At 39.9% G+C, this 13974-nt stretch overlaps 1 protein-coding gene across 12 annotated transcripts in view; it reads right to left on the bottom strand.

The window, feature by feature from the left end:
- Positions 1 to 501: 501 nt before the first annotated feature.
- Positions 502 to 13974, bottom strand: part of ABI1 (abl interactor 1) — an 81309-nt gene continuing 67836 nt past the window's right edge. For 2 of the 12 annotated variants that reach the window (XM_086742122.1, XM_086742123.1), the window contains 6 exons: positions 13415 to 13515; positions 12238 to 12318; positions 10418 to 10594; positions 7479 to 7565; positions 3065 to 3250; positions 502 to 1391 (listed from right to left, as the gene is read on the bottom strand). In XM_086742122.1, the coding sequence (XP_086598248.1) occupies positions 1216 to 1391; positions 3065 to 3250; positions 7479 to 7565; positions 10418 to 10594; positions 12238 to 12318; positions 13415 to 13515 (808 nt within the window). In that variant the 3' untranslated portion in view covers positions 502 to 1215. The remainder of the gene's footprint in view (positions 1392 to 3064; positions 3251 to 7478; positions 7566 to 10417; positions 10595 to 12237; positions 12319 to 13414; positions 13516 to 13974) is intronic. The other 10 variants (XM_086742124.1, XM_086742126.1, XM_086742128.1 and 7 more) reach the window with 7 other exon arrangements.

The raw sequence follows: 13974 nt of genomic DNA, 5'->3' as shown, positions 1-13974 counted from the left end.
TATCCAGTACTACCACATTCCTTTTCAGGTTATTTAAGCCACAGAATTTGTAGAACGGGGAAGTACATCATCGCTAACTATCTCTGCCTGTGATCCCTTAACACAATGGCTACGTTCCTGTCGTGTTTGCTCCCTCTTTGTTCTCCCTTATCTTGAGGACAGTCTGCTGTCTCTGCTCAGCTGGGCACATCACCAAGCCAGATACAGTTTCCACTGAGAAATGTCAGTTACAGACAGTGTCCAACTTACTCCATCTAGGTAACTGGACTAAATCAAGAATCTTTGCTAAAATTGATTTTGGAAGAAAGGAACTTTTAAGAGTTTGTATAAGTGTGTAATTCAGGTTTCATATCTAATTTATTTGCCCCCTCTCAGTGGTAAAAGTCACATCACAAACATTTGATTTTTAGTACATTGCCTGGGATAACACAGCCATGATTTTGCTACGTTAGCATTCCAGACTTCTTTGCCAAGCCAACCAACAAAGTAATGGACAAGACCTTTGGTTCACTTATATATTTATGAATGGAAAAAGTCATAATGTAAATTTACTCATTAAAAAAACTTGGGTACAAATTACACATACATAAGACCACCCATTTTTTGATTCACATGGACACCTTAGACCCAAACAACTCATTGTAATAGACTTCAGTGAGAATACTCCAGGTAAAGATTACAACAATTGGAAGCATCTTGGATTTTTAAAAAAGTATATTTCAATACATAAGTTTGTATGCATGCTTTAAACAAATATAGTTCAAGAATGAGCAAAGAGTCTAAACAAAAAGTAATATGACCAGCACTAACATTAAACTTCTCATCCAGATTTTAATATGTTAGTCTAACGTAGTGTTAGTTACCATGCTGTACTGAAAAATGTAATGGCACAATCTGAATCATGGTTCATTAAATATTATACCCTACTTCCCCAGAATATTTAGGCTGGTCATAAAATTAACAATGCATAAGTAAATAAGTATAACCAGTTATAGACAGTTGCTTGTTTTACAAATTGCCATCAGGTAAGACGTACTGTCTCCAGAGACGTAGAGAGATAGACATTCAATCATACCATTAAAACAGTATGGCCTGAAGAAATGGGCACATTTTTTTTGAAAGTATATTAAGACAATTCTGTTAGCTTTTAGTTACCCCTTGTAAATAATCATGGCATGACTGAATACAAGACCCAACTTTGAAAAGCAAAGGATTTTAATCGGCATAGTGCATGATTGATTCAACGTAATTCCCAGGAAACAAGCCAGTTACTCGATTGCAAACTCCTTCATACCAGCCGTCATCATTCTTCTTTATCACATAAATGATTGCACCCTCCATAAACGACAGCTCATCGTCTTTGTCCTTCGTATAGTCATATATAGCAACAACTGTGGATTGAACAGGGACACGTTTAGCATTTTATTAATAGCACCAGTATTAACATTTTTTGAACTACAATTATTTTTTTAAAAGACTAGTTTACTACCCTGGGATTTTCCATACTGAATTCACATGCTTTCCCTGTTGAACATTAAGTCCAGAAAATGAAATTTCACTTTTCGTGCAACATTAGCTACCAGTAAGAAGTGGGTGGTGACTACACTGAATGCTCAGTTAAACTATGGACAGAGAGGTGCAGTTGACTGTGGCACAGTAAAGCAGAGCGTATGGACACTTAAAAGCTGAACTAGGAAAGAACTGGCTCCATAAGCGTGGCAGTCATTTCTGGTCAGATTACCTCAAAACTACAGATCCCTGTATGGGGATCTCTTGATTAGAGAAAGCCAAAAAAAAAAAATTAAAAAATCTACACTATGGCCCCTGCAGCTACATAGCACGTATTTCAGGGGATGATTTTGTAACACAGTTGCTTAAAGCCACTGTACAGAAATGGATGGTCTTTGCTACAGAGCTTCTATGGATAAGAAGTTTTGGCATTACTTTTCAAGGAGCTGCAATGAGTGCAAGTATAAAAGTTACTGTAGAAAAAAGGAGAAGCAAGTTTACAGCAACATCAGCTATTTTTCCATACTTGCTTGGTGAATACATTACTCTTGCCGACCTCCAACTCATTGTGTGCCATTAACAAAGCAGAGATCTCCCTAAGCAAAGTAAACGTCGCCACCGATGATACCAGAATTAAAAACTACCTTTGTGAATACACAAACTTTGGACATCACAGCCTTACCCTTCAAAACAGTTAACATGGATTATTGATCAGATTTATGAATTCCAAGAACCTACTATTTTACATATGTATATTCCCAGAAGTCTGATGTCTCAATGCCTAGCAAATAATGATGCGGTGTATCAGTTATTTCCATCCCACGGGCAGGTCCTGCACACAGTGCAGCTAGGAGCGAAGATGGAACATGGCAGTTCTGCCAAGACAGGCGTTACAAGTACCCTACCCCATTTCATACGCACTGCAGTATCAACCAGATCATAAGAAAACTTGCAGCATTGCTGTTGACAAAATGGTGATTGTCAGAACACAGGGAACTCTACAGGCAGAAAATCAGCATCTCAATTATTCATGGGAAGAGACATTTACTGTATGAGTTCATACCTAAGCACAGTTTATAATCTGCTGATCTAGAGTTACTGATAGGTCTCCAAGGAAGCCTCACTACATTTTACAGTTGAAAGTCTAATTGATCCACTCCAGCTACCTAGTTTGATGGGATAAATACAGTGCCCTTTTGGCAACACTATTTCTAGATGATTGCCCAGCAGTCCTGCAGTAGCTACAGACACAGTCCAGCAGCTCAGCAAAGATGAAAGCCATCAGATTTACATCTGCTTCTCATAATGAAGGATTTTTTTTTTTAATTTTAATCTGTTCTAGAATGCTTGAAGGTATTTATAATCCTTCCAAAGAAAGATTATATTTTGTCACATTAGGTGTGGCTGCAGACGAACAAAGAAAACAACGGTCCAAGTTCTGACTTAGCAGGGACAATGATTGTTTTCATCAGACCCAAGCTAAATCCTTCATTCCCTTCAGATACCATTAATCCTCCGATGCTGCAGTAACACAGAGTTGTAATGCTTTTCTTACCTTTCTCTATATAGTTTTTAGGTGCCCAAGCAGGATCTCCATCTGCATAGGGATCGCTGTACTGCACAACAGCAGCCTCCTCATCCTCATAATCCACAGGAGGTGGGGGTGGAGGAGGAGGAGAGTCATCAAACATTGGCATCTCATCAGGAGGCGGTGGTGGGGGAGGAGTCGGGCTATCAGCAACTAGAAATGTTTGGAGATTATTTTTTTTTTCTTAAATTAAAACAGTGTGGAGAGGCAAACAAGCCTGAGGCTGTACACTGTAAATAAAAGGGGTGGGGGGACAACACAGATAGCATGCACTATAATACCATGCACCGATTAGAGACAAAGGCTTTGTATTAATAGCTACAACATAAAACTACCTTTGTTATTAGTGGTCAAATCTATGTATAAATGCTACTAGAGTCAAAGCACATGCTGCAGGGCGTAAGCTGAACACCAGCAGAGAGGAAAGCTTCCTGCTCCGACGTCCATGCGCTGAGGGGCTAGCTGCAGCGGTTAGCTATGGGAGGACTCCGAGTGGCACCCTCTGAGCCAGGCAGCAACAGGCCTCGAGACTGGACCAGCAGCTTCATTATTTTTTAACAAATCCTTTATCTATAACAAATCACTTTAATTTATTTCTGAACACTGTTTCTTTGGATTCCTTTTCTCTCAGAGCTAGCATTAAGGGGACAAAAAGATCTGGAGTGGAACATAAAGGAAAGAGATGCTCGTGTTTAAGATTTAACCAGGTAAGAGAAAGCCAAGTAATCCTTCTGCAGAAGAAAAGCTTTGTACAGATCCTTATCTTGCAGACTAGTTTGTGTGCATGCACACATCCAGGATTCAATTAATAAATGGAAAACTACAACAGGCAGCTGCTGCTCTTGGGGGAAAAAGTGCTCAAGGAATTAAGTGTATAATCCAAAATGTCAAATCCCTGCCCTGAGATTCTCCAATCAGCACAATTACAAGTTGCTTTGGGAAAGGGAAAAAGAGAAAGGCATTATGGTACAAATCACTCTTAAAATCAGTTCATCAAATTAGTTTTCAGTAATGTTCACAGCAGCTGACAGCAAAGGAGAGACCGAGCACGCTCAGATGCAAGCCATCCAGCCACTTCTCCTATTCCTTGGGAACTGTGGTCCACTACACTCATGGACCTAGGTGTATGCACTAGGTGTAAGCCAGAAGTTACTGAAAGGAAGGTAGCGTCACTGAACTCAACTTCGCTATGCAGCAATACAGATTTAATGACAAGAGATCTGAGAGTCTATACATTGAAAACATAGGCTGAAAACCACTGCTCTAGAAAAGGGTTTGACTGGAAGGAGCCATGAGGCTGGGCACGTGCTCAAGAACATGTATCTCCAGCACACTACACTGATTTTGAGTAGAAAGTCAAGCTGCAGGCAAGGCAAGAACAACACTCAGTGAAGCCTTACCTACTGCTAGTTACAATGGTACTGAAGATCAGAAATAGGCTGTTTGTTTTAATGCTATTTACTTTCGTCTGGCCACTGCTCCAGCAGTGACTAACCTTTGCTCTTCAGCCACATGCCCCTGACAAGGGGCTTGAGCATAGCTCCCATGTCCTAGCTGAGTCAGACTGGCTGGACTGGCATAGGGGAAGCCAAATCTCTTGCTGCAAGGGGGCAGAAGCCAGCAGGAGCTGCTGGGGGAGACGCTGCCTCAGCCCTGGCACTCAGCCCACTCTCTGCCCCTTGGAGAGCTCTTCATCTGTGAGCCCAGCTCTTCTTCAACTTGACCAGCTGAGCTCTATACCCCACAGCTCTCTCCATCAGTAAGACTGGCTGCCACTGTATTAGTGATTCCTCTCCCATACAGAAGCCCATTTATGTCACTTGGAGACAGACTAACAAAGTTTTTGGCTGAATGAACACTACGTCTTGCCTGTGTTACTGAATAGCAGTCACAGGCAGGCTTCATTAATCCACCATAGACACATGACAACACTGCTTATGAAGGGATTGGGTTTGTGCAATAGTGTCGGCACATCTTTCACAAAATGTATTTTTCCCCTTAATGTCCATCTGCAGCCAGAAAAAAAAAAAGTATTGAAACAACAATCCTTTGAGATCTCGAGAAAGCCTTACCTTAAGAAATGCAAAAAGTTGTATTTATTCAACAATGAAGTTGCTTATTTGAAAAAAAGAAGAGGGCAGGAAATGCAAGTGTGAAAGCGCCAACACATAACCTAACTGAGAGGCAGTGCAGAAACTACATGCTTTACGGGAAACATTTAAAACAATTTAACTTCACATTTAAACAAGTGGAAAGAATGGAACAGAAAATCAGACAAGTGCCACGTCACAGAAGTATCCCTCTGCCTCTTGAATTTTAACCTAGACTTTTCCTGGTTCTGAACTTAAAAACAGGGAGGCTCTAGAATAGCATCACTTTTCCTAGGGGAGGAAAAAAATTGCATACAGAAGACCACACTAAATGAGACAGGGTAAAAGGACCAGTATTTATACAGCTCCAAATTTAGACGTCTTCTCTTGTATGTATTAACAATCCTGTTCTTTAAATGAGGACCAGCAGACTCCTTTTGAAAGGACTGGGTGTGACTGTGCAGCAATTTATATTCAATCAGTTGTCCCTGGGCCCTGGACACACTGGAAAACCTCTCTGAAGGAAATACCCACAGTTTGGGCACAGGGCGCAGGAAAAAAAAAAGAATAGGGGTTGCATAATTTCTAAGCCCTCTGTCCTTGTCCTCTGAAAGAAGTCCACAGAGCAGAGGATGTTGTTTCCAAACCCACAGATCTTTATGATAAGGAAAAGACAAGCCTACCCACATGTCTTCCTAACTCCCCTACCCTGTAGACTTCTTGCAGAAAATGAGGCAGATGAAAGACCAGCACACAATGCCAAAACTCAACAACAGCCTCTACAGCCAGTTTTGCTGAGCGTATGCGGACTTGCCACACGCACCCCTGCCTCCAAAACGAGGCAGCAGCAGCTCAAAGCCATACTCGTTATATCACTTTCAAACCCCAGAGACTGTTAAAAGAAAGAAAATAAAAAGAACAATTCCTAAGACCAGATTTCAAGCTTCAGCTATTTTTGCTGCAATCTCATTCACAAGTCAGCTTGCATTTTGTTGTTGCATACACGAATAAGTCTGTCCCTTTCACCTCTGCTCTCCCAAGGGCTGTGTAATCTCCAGGAGGACAATATTTGGAACAATTCAGAAGCAGGTGTCAATTTTCTCAAGTTTATCTGCAAGTGAAGACATTCTGTAACTTTCACCTTCAGTACGTTTACCTCTACACTTAAGGTTCGTCAACATAATTTTGTGGCATACTATTCTTCATCAACGTAATTCTTACAATTCACCTAGCACACCACCAAAATACCTTATTTTCAAATGAGAACCAGACAGAGGCCTCCTTTCTCTAGGGGAACGCTCAGAACATGACCACTTAAAGGCTCTAATGGGAAGCTGCAGAGCAGCAGTAGTGCAATCTAGAGGCCCCTACACGAATGCTGGAGCTATGTAGCTTCTATGTAGTAGTAGCCTCTGAGATCCTAGCAGACTTCACTGTGGCTCCCAAACACTTTTAAAACATTTTATACTTACTTCATGCCCTAACTAGATTGCATTCATTCTATTGTTTACAGAACTGCAGCACACTCCTACAGCAAAGATGTTCCCAGATCAGGAACTTACGGTAGCATTTGGGACAGTAACACTCACCTGAAATGAATCAAGTAGTAACGGTAAAAGCAGAGTTACCAGTATAAAACACCTTGCAGCACAGATCAGAGCCTGGGAGCATATCTCTCACAAACCTAACAAGCAGAGCTATGCTGCAAGCTCAGTAGAGAAATCTGGCTAGAGAACACAAAGAAATGGAGAATGAAAGACTGATGAGAGGAGAAATACCTTACAAGCTCCCTCGTAATGGCATTAGATTGTAAGACTGCACATCTAACCATTCTATGATTCTGTGACTTTCAATTGACTGTACAGCTTCCTGAAAACACTCCATTATCAGAGTCCATGGTTACACAGTACATATTTTGACAGCCTACATAAGCCTTTGTAACAAAAGCTAATCAATTATCCCTAGTGAAAAAGCCTCAGGCAGGATGATTCAACATGAAATTAATATTTTTAATTAAGATACATTTCTATATTCACACTGAGCAGATGCTACATTTCACACCGTATTTCTATAATAAATTTGCCGTTCAGAACTTAAATAGGTCAGTAATAATCATGCACGTTATAAAATATTGAAGAGTGTGCCCTTCAGCTCCAATAGCATATTGACACTAGAATGCGAGATGGTATTAGCTTCTGGAAAAGGAAACAAAATAGAGTCTGACTTGCCAGCCATGCATGCTAGAAGAAAGTAGGCTCTACCCTTTAACAGCTCAGCTTGTCCAAACTTACTGTTTTCCTGCACCCTGGCCACGAAGCCTGTGAGAGGTATCTGTGGAGTCAACTGAGGCATAGGGGGAGGGGGTGGAGCAATAGAAACTGGTAGCAACACACACACACACACCGTATCAGGGAAAGTCAAACAGACAAAGGAAAAAAAAAAAAAAGGAAACAAACAAAAGCAGCCGTCAGTAATGAGGACCACAAAACAAAGTATGTAAAGAACAACAAGAACACACACAGAAGAACCTTCTTCAAGCTTGTTTCCAACGAGGCTGAATTCATGGTTAGCCACTCGAGGATCAAAAAGCCAAGCATGCCCCTGTGTTTAGCTGAACAAAAAGCCAAGCGCAGGCTGTGTCAGGAAGCTCACAGGGTGCACGTGTGAAGGGACTTGCTCTGCTTCACTTGGGAAGCACACAAAACTGAGCTTTTTGTCTTGCTGCCAAATAAGGATTACTCAAATTTAGTAGTTATCTTTTAAAAGTATGCTACTACAAGTAGAGGTGATGTTTTGCAGGATTTTGGATTCCTCCTCTAAAATAGTGTAGAGCACTACATCAAGTGCAGCAAAGCAGCACTGACACAGAGCAAAGGCAACTACTTTACACGGGAAACAACGCTGCAACATCAATACTTAATATTCATACAGAGAGCACCTCCCGTAATTTTTTTTTCTGCTGGGACAGGGGGTATTGCGTCGGCTTACTATGCTTTTGTTGTCCATGGAAAAAGGGACTTTGTTGCTTGTTGGCAGGAAAACCAGATGGGTTTAGTGCAGAACGGAGCTTTATTTTAAATTAAGTCTTTTGTGGCTGGAGGCACTCAGCAACCTAAAAGGCTGGCAAAGGCTTCAACAGCTACCTCTGGCAACAGCAGTGCACAGAGCTCCCCAGAAGGCACTTGCAAGCTTGTCTTCTCTGAAGTATGTACCTATTTGGTGAGTAATGAGATAGGAGACACATGGCACCAGCGCTCAGAAATGCTGGGCTGACAGCTGAGATGTTCAACTCTTGCCTCTACAGGTAGGAAAGAGGCACGGTAGCAACAGATCACACCACTCAAACTTCCAGCTCTGGCAGGACACCTCCCCATGAAGTAAAGGGAAAGAAAAACCCCAACAAAACATCAACTCATTTTTTTATACCGTGCCCCTTCTCAGGGGAACTTCTCTTGCACTGAAGTAGAGAAATCCCTGTGAAGGTGGGAATTCAGCAGGGTAATCCAGTTGGAACCAAATTTGAAAGAGGTTCTGTACTTCCAAGTAAGCAAGTTTTAAATAAAGCCATAACTAAGATTAATGTTTGATGAATAAAAACAAAGCATTTAGTTCATTACAAAACCAATAATCAAATAAACTGTATGGAAGAAATGATCAATAAAAGAGGGAGAACAAACAGGTTTCTCACAAAATTGAAGTAAACATCTACGAAAAAACAAAGTATTTGTTAGCATGAAAAGTAAAACCTTAAGGAAACATGAGATCTGGATTTAATGTCAAGACAGTAGCATTAAAAAATAAAAAATAAAAAAAAACCCCACCAGCTACAGAAACAGAGGAAACAGTTTAAAGTAGAAAAAACACACCCATCAAAATACTGTTTAAAAAATGTTTTAAAATCAGTATTTTGAAAACACCAGAGAGGCTAGATTAAGGAACAGCACCTGAGTTTGAGCAAAAAATTGCTTTGGACAAATGTAAGTGTTCAGAAACAGTGGTGTGCACAGCATTTAAGACAACTGAACTATTTCCAGAAGTAAAGCCCTGTTTATTCAATAGAACACAACTGTTCAAACAGGAAGGCGTTTCTGTTGTTATGGTGAATTAATCTGGGGGGAACAAGAGTGTGGAGGAGAATGAAGGGCCAATACGAGTGAGAGAGAGAGAGAGAGAGGGAGGAAAATCAGGATTGGAAAAAAAATTAGATAGGTACTGTGTCTGCATATAAAAATGCTTTCTGATAAATGTAATACTTGTAAACCACTGAAAAAACTCTTCACCTCAGCATCTCAAACATTTTACGTGCATTCTTTCCTTAAGAGTAACTACACAACAGCAAACAGTGGTCCAGACAGATCTTCAGCCCAAACATCAACATTTCTTTTCAAAAGAAATATCACTTTGAAGTTTAAAGAGTTGGCACACTTCAGTGCCACCACCAGAAACCACTACAAGACTATCACTCCTGGTCAAAATTTATGGAAACAGCAAGGAAGAAACTTCCTGACAGAAACAGCTTTCTACCAACACTCAACTAGATTCTTATTTTGCAGATCTTTCTGCAGTGAACCTCGTTTCCCCTGTTGAGTAGGTAGGCAGGATGCTGCTGACTAAAATCTGCTCACTTGCCCGTGGCATCCATCCCTTCCCTCATTATCTAGACTACTACCAGTGTGGAAGCACACAGCAGGAGCCTGCTAAAAAGAGAGAGACTGAGCTCTTCTTTAACAGTCAAGCTTTAAAATAAGAATAAAGGAGGAACTTGGAAACAGGAAAAGATTTAGGAAAGAGACAGAGAGGAACTGTGTAATGGGAGAAGTTTGTTACATGAGCACTGTGCTCTGACAGTAGTCTCTTGCCACTAGCCCAGTAGTGGAGGGACTGTACTACAACCATATTAGGTCTCCTGCAAAAAAAAAAATCTGGTTTTAGTTTATGCTCTCCAAGCACATCTGAAATGCTAGGTATAATGTGCCTATAATTAGATAGGCAATCATAGTACTTTCTTGTCATGAGCAACAGCAAACAAGTCAGAGGGGAAAACAGTATAATTGCATATAGTGCAATCACTGCACAACTTCAATATGTTTTTTTTTTTGTTTTTCCTTCTGTTTTAGGAAAGAAAGTAGTAATTTGATTGATGCTCTTCATAAATGAATTAAAATGCCATGCATGCTTTTACAATCATTTTGCTCAAAACAGTTTGTGATTTCAGAGCTTAGAAGCTTACTTGAATTCTGAGAATAAAGAGGCCCGCCATTAACATGAGGTTGAGCAGAAAATGGAGCAGTCACAGAAGGATTCCGTCTGTATCCACCAGAAGATGCTGAAGAAGTGGTAGAGTTGTGTCGCGAGATTTGCCTGGTCATTGTGCCATACTGGGAACCAGGAGCTGAACCCGGAGCAGCTGAAAAGCATTAGCCAGAGGAACCAAGAAAAAGACTTAAGCAGAGCATTACTTGGGATAGAATGCAGAAAATAGGAAAAAGCCCAGAATATGGGAAATACTTGATTACAGGTCTCTAATAACTCAAGGCAAGTAACAGGAGATTAACAGAAACCAAAACATCCCTATTATAATCAATAATGAGAAAACACACACAAGACATAAACCAACACTTATATAAAGGGCATTTGAGAAATGCTGAGAAGTACTTTGAGAGACTGGATTGGACGGAAAAATTGAATAAGCTTCCAACTCCCAAGCATATCTCAATTTTTCTACATGCAATACCCTTTATCAAAAAGCATACAGAAAAGAATCCACATTCTGCTCAAAGAAAATATTTTCCATTGTGAACCAGAACTTGTCTTCAATCTAATATAAAGACACTCTAACAAAATAGTAAAATAAGTGTCGTGAGCTTCAGACACTTGGCACATTTATTGATCATATTTGCTAGTTGTGCTTTTATATTGATGGAAGTTGCACTAACAGATCAGAATCACCACTGCCAGCTGACAGACATGTTGCTCATTCTTCAGGATGAACACTCATTTTTACCTTCCACATGCTTGCTGCACAAACTTCAAGGTCAGTAAAACAATTTAAGTTGTCTTTTGGATTAAGACAAATATCTGGCAGATAGAGAAAATAATCACACCTTGCAAACTAATGAATCTCACATGCTGAGGTCACATGGATCAATACATTTTTTAAATGCAAAAATTGTTTTGCAATAAAATGTTTTGTGCTTTTATATAAATATGTATATATCTTATAGAAATATATACAAAAACGCGCGCACACACACACATACACAAATAGTGTGCGATCAGAAGTTTGCAGTCCTGTAATGATATCCAAAGTCACTTTCACTTAACACTTCAGTAAGGGAGAGTGCAAAGGGTTATGTGGGTCAAAGCCTCCAAAGATAGTTTCATAACACAATCAATGACTTTTGTCATCAGCCTGTGACAGGGAAGGGTGGGATATTTTTTCCTCAAGGTTTTGAAAACTACAACTTTTAGATCCCATCCTAACACCTATGTGTAATGCTTGAAGCAATTTTTCAAGAACTGTTAGTTCGTATTCTCAAGTCTTCTGGTTTGCCACTTGCCTGCAGCATTACAGAATCAACCCCAAGCCATTGTGACAGACACTTTTGCTTTTCAGTCACCTTACACACACAGGATAGAACACATACATCACCATACACATAAGCTACCATTTTTAAGCCAGAGTGCAACTGGTGTGGTTTCGTTTCAGCTGCAGGACTGCTACAGCAGAATACCAATATTCGAGCTGACTTATTTCTTACAGATCAGACTAACTAGATCTTAGCTTTATTGGGAACAGAGACCTCAAGCAACTGGCAGCCTTTTCCCCATATCTTGTGCATTCACCTTCAGAGGCTTTAACCACAGGAAATTAGTGAAGATTAGATTTGTTTAAAAACAAACAAAAAATTTCCCAGAACTGATTTTTATACTAAAATCACATAGACCCCACTACAGAAGAAGAAACACTCTCAATAAGTCCATTAGGAAGAAATGATTATTGATTATGCAGCACAACTGCAATCACTTCAGCATTGACACAAGTCTCACCTATCAGACTGCCCATCGGGAGAGGTGGTGGCAGTGGTGGTGCTGGCGGGGCTCCAGGAGGAGGAGGAACAGAAATATGTGCTAATAAAATAGTTTATATTCCCAATTAGGCCATATATTAAAAAAAAAAAAAATTAAAAAATAAACCCAAATAAGAAACCATGGGCACTTGATAGGCTTCCCAGATAAATACAGAAATTCAACTTCGGTCATCTGGTACAAGCTCAGGCCCTGATCCTACACAGGCTTCTGTACCTGCAAATCTTTATTCCCATTGATTTTTATAGGATGCCAGACAATACTAAAATTTCATGCCTATTTGTACCACTGCAGGACCAAAACGAGGGAAAAGTAAGCCTACATGTGTGTAAGAAAGTGAAGACTTGTTGCTTACAAAATACACAGATAGTAAACAAGTAACTGAGTTGGTTTATTTCCAAGATAATAATCCTGTTGGCTTAAAATAAAGAAGGATCCTACACATTCTCACCATTCATCAAAGACAAAAGAAAATACTTTTGGTGCCGAGAGATCCTGATGGTTCTCTTTTATTGCTCTGCTATCTTAGACACACTAGTTCTGCCTCTCAATGATCATCATAGCTTAGCAACTTCAAAATGTAACCATAGCAAAAACAACACTGGTGTATAAGCCTGAATTCTACTACTAGAAGTGTTTTTATAGGTCATCTTCTGGGTTTTATTTGAAGTGAAGACTTTTATTTAATTTTTAAAAAAGAACATGCACATACCATCATTAGCAGATGGAAAGTTAGCAGGCTGTTTCAGAAGACCACTTTTCCCAAACATGTACATAGTTGCTGCTGCTGCTTAGAGCATCCAGAAATGTCAAATTGTAGATAGGCATTTAAAGACATACTTAAGCTTTAAAAGGATACACCTCTCTCCTTCTGTCCCCTCCCTGCCTTGATTATCTTGTAAAAACACGGACCAACAACGGTGTTTTAAGCACCTGCTGGTCTGTAAGTGGTTGTTCTGCAAGTACTTTAGGAAAAGAATTAAAACTTTAGATGTCCCTCTGCACTCAATAAGTGATTTCCTGAGTAGGACTGTGTTTCAGGACAGTTTCTACCACATCGTATTCAGTCCAAATCCCTCTGCAAAGACAAGCAACTGACATTACAACCTTAAGTTAATACGGAAAGAGTCGAACATACTTGGTCCAATGGTTGGCGGTGAAGGTGTAGGCACGGCAATGGGAATGCCAATACTGCTGCTTCCACTATTTTCTCGACTGCCGCTTCCTCCACTACTACCGCTGTAAAAGAAAAACATGAGTATTAGCACAGTATTTCCTACAAAGGCCTATCAACAGTCACACTTCGTGAGCAAGCTCCACTAGCCTAAGTCAATTACAGACTATTGAAAGATTCCCTACAAAATATCTCTGTGTCTACTTACAATTGCATACAGCTAATCAAGTCTGGATGCATTACACTCCTAATAAATGGAATTAGCTAAGCTAATAAACATCGCTGCACATAAAATGTCTAATTAAATGCTTTAAAAAACAGAAAGGTAAGCAACCATACCAGTTCTGGGCAATAGAGTAACAACTGCAGGAATAGTTCAGGGGCCTTGTAATAATCGAAAGTAATAAACTGAGACTGGAAGAGTTCATGCCTAAATTATAAATAATTATTTAAGATTATTTATGGTGTCAGTTGAGGGAACATTTTTTCTGCTCAGAACAGAAGTTTAGATTGAGAAATTTTTA

The sequence above is a fragment of the Chlamydotis macqueenii genome, chromosome 2 (assembly GCF_036417535.1).
Source record: "Chlamydotis macqueenii isolate bChlMac1 chromosome 2, bChlMac1.mat, whole genome shotgun sequence".
Lineage (NCBI taxonomy): Eukaryota > Metazoa > Chordata > Aves > Otidiformes > Otididae > Chlamydotis > Chlamydotis macqueenii.
This window is presented reverse-complemented; position numbering and strand designations above follow the sequence as displayed.